This window comes from Myotis brandtii, unplaced genomic scaffold (genome assembly GCF_000412655.1).
Source record: "Myotis brandtii unplaced genomic scaffold, ASM41265v1 scaffold8165, whole genome shotgun sequence".
NCBI classification, from domain to species: Eukaryota; Metazoa; Chordata; class Mammalia; order Chiroptera; family Vespertilionidae; genus Myotis; species Myotis brandtii.
In genome coordinates, this window is record NW_005371307.1 from 7431 (window position 1) to 12373 (window position 4943).

Consider the following 4943-nt stretch of genomic DNA (forward strand, 5'->3'; position numbering starts at 1 on the left):
AAAAACTCACCAGCGCTTCCTAAGCCAAAATGCAAGAGCTGTCAGAAGCACCAGGGGCACCATCACTGCCAAGATGATCCAGCCCACGGAGCCTTGATGATGTTCTGTGGGTTTGGGTGCACACAAGGTGTCATTTCAAACCCACCCCGTTTAGTGCCTTTCCCTGGTCTGCCTTTTTTATTTGAGTGTTCGCCTCACTAATCTTTGTTCTTGTTTCCTCTCTCTTCCCTCTTCAGAGTTGAATCTTTCATCTAACCCTCAACATCATCCTACTTCTGCAGGTCTCTCATTTTCAGTTCTTCTCTTTATTGAATTAATTATTTTCATTCTTTTGGGTGTGGAGTCCATAAATCCCAAATGTTTTACTTGGCTCTCCTGCTCTGCTGTGGACCATCTACCTCTACTCCCAGTGTGGGCCCCAGTCTTTCTTACCCAAGTAGAGGAGGATGTCATGGCCTCCTAGGCTGCTATGTCTCACCCGGCAATATAGACCAGATGTCTCAGTGGCTTCCACCTCCAAGAAAACCTGAAGGTACCATGTCCCATCAGCATTGGGCAAGATACCACTTTGTTGAGTGCCCTGTTGTACTTGTTCACCTCGCATCCACTTTACCCAAATTGGCTTTGGATGGAAGCCAGAGACATGGCAAACCAGCATCTGACGGTCAGGACCAGGATTAGAGCCAGTGGACAGCCAGGCCTCAGGTTTTACTGCAGAGAACAGGAGAGATACTCAGATAAGGACTCTAGCACAGACTCGGGGTTCATATCTTCACATCAGCTTAGACCAGTGGTCGGGAAACTCATTAGTCAACAGAGCCAAATATCAACAGTACAACGATTGAAATTTCTTTTGAGAGCCAAATATTTTAAACTTAAACTATATAGGTAGGTACATTGTTATTAACTTAATTAGGATCCTTTTAAGGCTTAGGAAGAGCCACACTCAAGGGGCCAAAGAGCCGCATGTGGATCGTGAGCCGCAGTTTGCCTACCACGGGCTTAGACGAACACATCTATCACATGCTGGGAATTCACTCATTACCCTTCTCCCTCTTATCCTCAATTAAAAGGGATGGTGGGAAGGTGTAATTTTAGAAAATTCTTGGAGGAAAGATATGGGACTGACCTTGTCTCTGGAGATCTGCCTTCCATGCATCAAGAATACTCAAGAGTAAGCGTGGGCAGATGTCACTGAGAATCCTCTGTACTATATACTTGGCGACATGGTTCTCATTGAATACTCTGTACACATCCTGAGCTCTTGTTCCACCCTTTGGAGATGGTAGCCATGAATTGTTTTGGGCGTGCAGAAGCTCTGATCCTTGATAAGCAAATCGATAGAAGCTTCCTATGGCTCCCCCAGGGTCCAACTCACAGCCCAGTGTTATCTGAATCTCAAAGGGATCTAGGAAAGAGGGTTGTAAATTAGAGGAAAGTGGGAATAAAAAGATAAAAGTAGTAGAAGTGAAAAAAAGAAATAAAAGAAGTTTGATGGCTTTGAAACAATGGAACTAACTTTGGTTTGATCTGAAGTTAGAAAAAGTGAAATTTGTCATTGTTGAAGGTGGAAGAAATAATGACTTTTGTGAGAAATCGAAGTGAGCAAATGGTTGAAAGACAGTGACATAAACAGTGAGAGCAAGAGAATAAGGAAGCATGTAGTGTGAGAGTTGTGATTATGATAACCCAGGGTGAATGATGCAATAGGATACAATAAATGTACAGACAGAGAATGCTGAAGAGAATGAATGTGGGGGAAATTGGAATGAAGAACTCACCCAGCACATTGCATTTCCCCATTTTGGGAATTGAACTTACATTTAAGCTGCCATTCACTGGCATGTCTGTGAATTAATTGAGGCATTATAATGATGCCCACCCGGTAGAATTCTTCCAGGTCTTTTATCTCTTTCTTGCTCAAGGTGCCCTTGGACCAAGGACGCAGGAATATAATTCTGCTAGAGTTGTTGTCCCAGCCATGAGTCTGCAAGTCACCCAACCAAACAGAGTGCCGACTTTTCACCCAGGAATTGTTGTAGAAGGAAGAGCTGTAGGTCATTTTGAAGGAGATCTCCTCCTGGAAGGCTGTGGCAAAAGAACAGATAGACTGAGGTGAAGAAAAGGCATCTGGAAGGAGAGAGAATGAAGAAAGTTGCCAGGAAGGAAACACTAAGAATCTGGAGATTAGGGAAACCATGGCTACCTCAGCAGACACTCAGCTGCCCAGGGCCCCAGGCTTTACAAACAACCTTCAGAAGGGCACAGGGTCCCAGAGTACGGGATACTGAGAACTACGCTGGCATTCTCCTCTCCAGATATGTTCCGAGGACACCACACCACACAGAAACACACACACACACACACACACACACACACACACACACGCACACACACACACACACACACATCCCTTTTGCACCCAACAGGGCAGTGGCCTGAGTTCTTACCCTCTTCATTGTCGCCAGTTGCGAGGAGAACTGCTAGCAATGGAATTTGCAGAAACAACATTTCATTTACAGATGTTATTTCTTTCTCAAGAAAGTTTGTCTTTGGTTTCTGTTTTAAATAAATCTACTCCACACTACCTCTATGCTGACTTCCTTCTTCTACCAACAAACCACCACCAAAAAAAAAAAAAAGAAAAAAAGAAAAAGGGCTACTTCCCTAAACTGTAGGCACTGATTCAGCCTCTCATTTCCCCTCCACTTCTGACTTTCAACTTCTCCCCTTGCTACCAGCCTTCATTCTGTTCATCTTTCTCTAATTCAGCCTCTATAGACTAAGTCCTATGTGCTATTGAAAAGTCAGTTTACCTCTGGGGACATTTTCTTCTCACTCAGACAATGAAAGCATAAAACCAAATGGCTTTCCACCAATTCCTAGATGTTCTGTTGTCCCTCCTCTTTCCTGTCACTCTGTCCTTCTCTTGCCAAATTTAAATTTTCTTCAAGTACTCTTCTTCTTCCTGAGCCCCACCCTATCGCATTCATATCTCTGACATCTCATTGGTTTTTTAATTTTATTTTCAGAATCTCCTATGATTGCCTTGTGTAACAGTATAAACTACTACTCCATTATCCTTAGGGAAGAACCAGTGGCCATCACAGAGACCACAGGAACCTGGAAACATAAAGAAAAATCTCTTCTGACTTGCATTGATATATACCCAAATGAATACTTACCCAAAAGTCACTTAGCACCTGCCTTGATACAAGCACCTTGCAACACTCATGAGTATCTATTGGTCTACAAGGCAATCTCTTTATTCAAGGAGCTTTTATTCTACTTAAGAAAAAAACACATAAAATAAGGACTATACTCCTTGGTGTGCGGGGTTTTATTATAATGTATAAACTAGACAAAAACAAGCCTTCTTGAAACAAAGTCCCAACCCTTAATTGATGTTGCCCACTCAGAATCTTGGCCTCAGTGTGTTAGGTCTATATACCTCTGTTGTACTGGGTCCCCAGTTCAATGGAATGCCTGGCAAGGTGCTCAATGAATAAGTTTGCGTGATTGAATAATTTGGTTCAGGCATCCAATTATTTTTTTAATTAGATTTTTTTAATAATTGTTTAAAGGATCAGAAATCATTATTTTATTTCTATTTGATGAAATGAGAATCTTATAGTTTTATTTAGGATTAAAATATATGGTAATAAGCATGAAGTTTACACAAAGGTTATGCTGTAAATCTCCTATTATACTTTTTAAAAAACAGTGATAATTTGTTAGAAATTAAATTAATAGGATATTCTGGAGTTCTTTATCCAAGATTTCCTTCTTTTTGGCCCTGCTTGGATGTTTCATGCTTTTTTTTTCTTTTAAATATATTTTATTGGTTTTTTACAGAGAGGAAGGGAGAGAGATAGAGAACCAGAAACATTGATCAGCTGCCTCCTGTACACCTCCTACTGGGGATGTGCCCTCAACCAAGGTACATGCCCTTGACTGGAATCGAACCTGGGACCTTTCAGTCCGCAGGCCAACTCTCTATCCACTGAGTCAAACCGGCTAGGCCCATGCTTGTTTTATCATAAGTTGGTCTTTGCTGGCCATGCTGACCCTCATTCTTATAATGTTTAAAAGGCTCTTAAAATGTTGTTTTCCTTAGTAACTTCTACATAAATGTGCTCTGGCTATTATTTTGTTATTAATTTATTTATGTACAAGCATATAGAAATTATCCAAGGCTAATTCTTAAAATATTTTGGAAAAAGCTTAAGATTATCTTAACCTAAAATTGAAAAGCCAAAATGCGAGCCAATAAGGTTTATTTGGGATCAAAATATTGCAATTTGAGAAGCACAGATTCGAGCAGAAATCCACCTAGTGTCCTGATTATAGGGTGAGAGGAAGGGAATTTTAGGAGAAAAGAATGGGATAATTGCATGAATAAAAAAAGATTTCTATTAGTGCTAACAAGATGATAGGATAAATTACTGAATAGCTATTCTAGGGGTTCAGAACAGGCCTCCCCAAAATGTGCGACTTTAGCATTTGTCTTATTTTGAGCCTTAGCATTTGAATTATGTTGAGCCAAAGACAATTAAGTACCTGCAGGTTTATAAGAATCTTTTACTTCTCCCTTAAAGAATTTAAATTAGGGGACTTGCCCATAATAAGATTTAGCAGATACATTTTTAAACCAATCTACATGGCAGGACAGACTAGTGGTTACTGAACATCTCTCTATATCAACCTTTTGAAACCCCAACCATTCCTACCTCATCTTTACCTCAGAATTGCCTCTCATACCTCAATTTTAAAAGTGCCATGTGGTAAATCTGACAAGTTCAATGACAGAAAGTAGCCTCACAGGGTGACCTGTCATAACTTGATAACTAGGCAGGTCACAGTGGGTAGTCATGCTCCAGGTCTATAACAGGTGTATCTTTGCCTTAAGCAAGCTCTGTCCATTGTTCTTGTGCATCTAGGTG

General features: G+C 40.7%; 1 protein-coding gene across 1 annotated transcript; it reads right to left on the bottom strand.

The window, feature by feature from the left end:
• Positions 1-6: 6 nt before the first annotated feature.
• LOC102259883 (T-cell surface glycoprotein CD1a) lies at positions 7-2811 on the bottom strand. The gene is made up of 5 exons (XM_005884100.2): positions 2451-2811; positions 1822-2088; positions 1130-1408; positions 433-711; positions 7-104 (listed from the first exon to the last, which is right to left on the bottom strand). Exons 1-5 carry the CDS (start codon positions 2509-2511, stop codon positions 7-9), a joined length of 984 nt encoding a protein of 327 aa, XP_005884162.2. The 5' UTR covers positions 2512-2811.
• Positions 2812-4943: the final 2132 nt, after the last annotated feature.

Excerpts from the sequence above, each read along its gene's own strand:
- LOC102259883 (XM_005884100.2), bottom strand. The coding sequence starts at position 2,511 with ATGTTGTTTCTGCAAATTCCATTGCTAGCAGTTCTCCTCGCAACTGGC. Across the intron at positions 2,089-2,450 it reads AACTGGCGACAATGAAGAGG|CCTTCCAGGAGGAGATCTCC; the intron begins GTAAGAACTCAG and ends CTTTTGCCACAG. Across the intron at positions 712-1,129 it reads GGCAGATCTCCAGAGACAAG|TAAAACCTGAGGCCTGGCTG; the intron begins GTCAGTCCCATA and ends TGTTCTCTGCAG.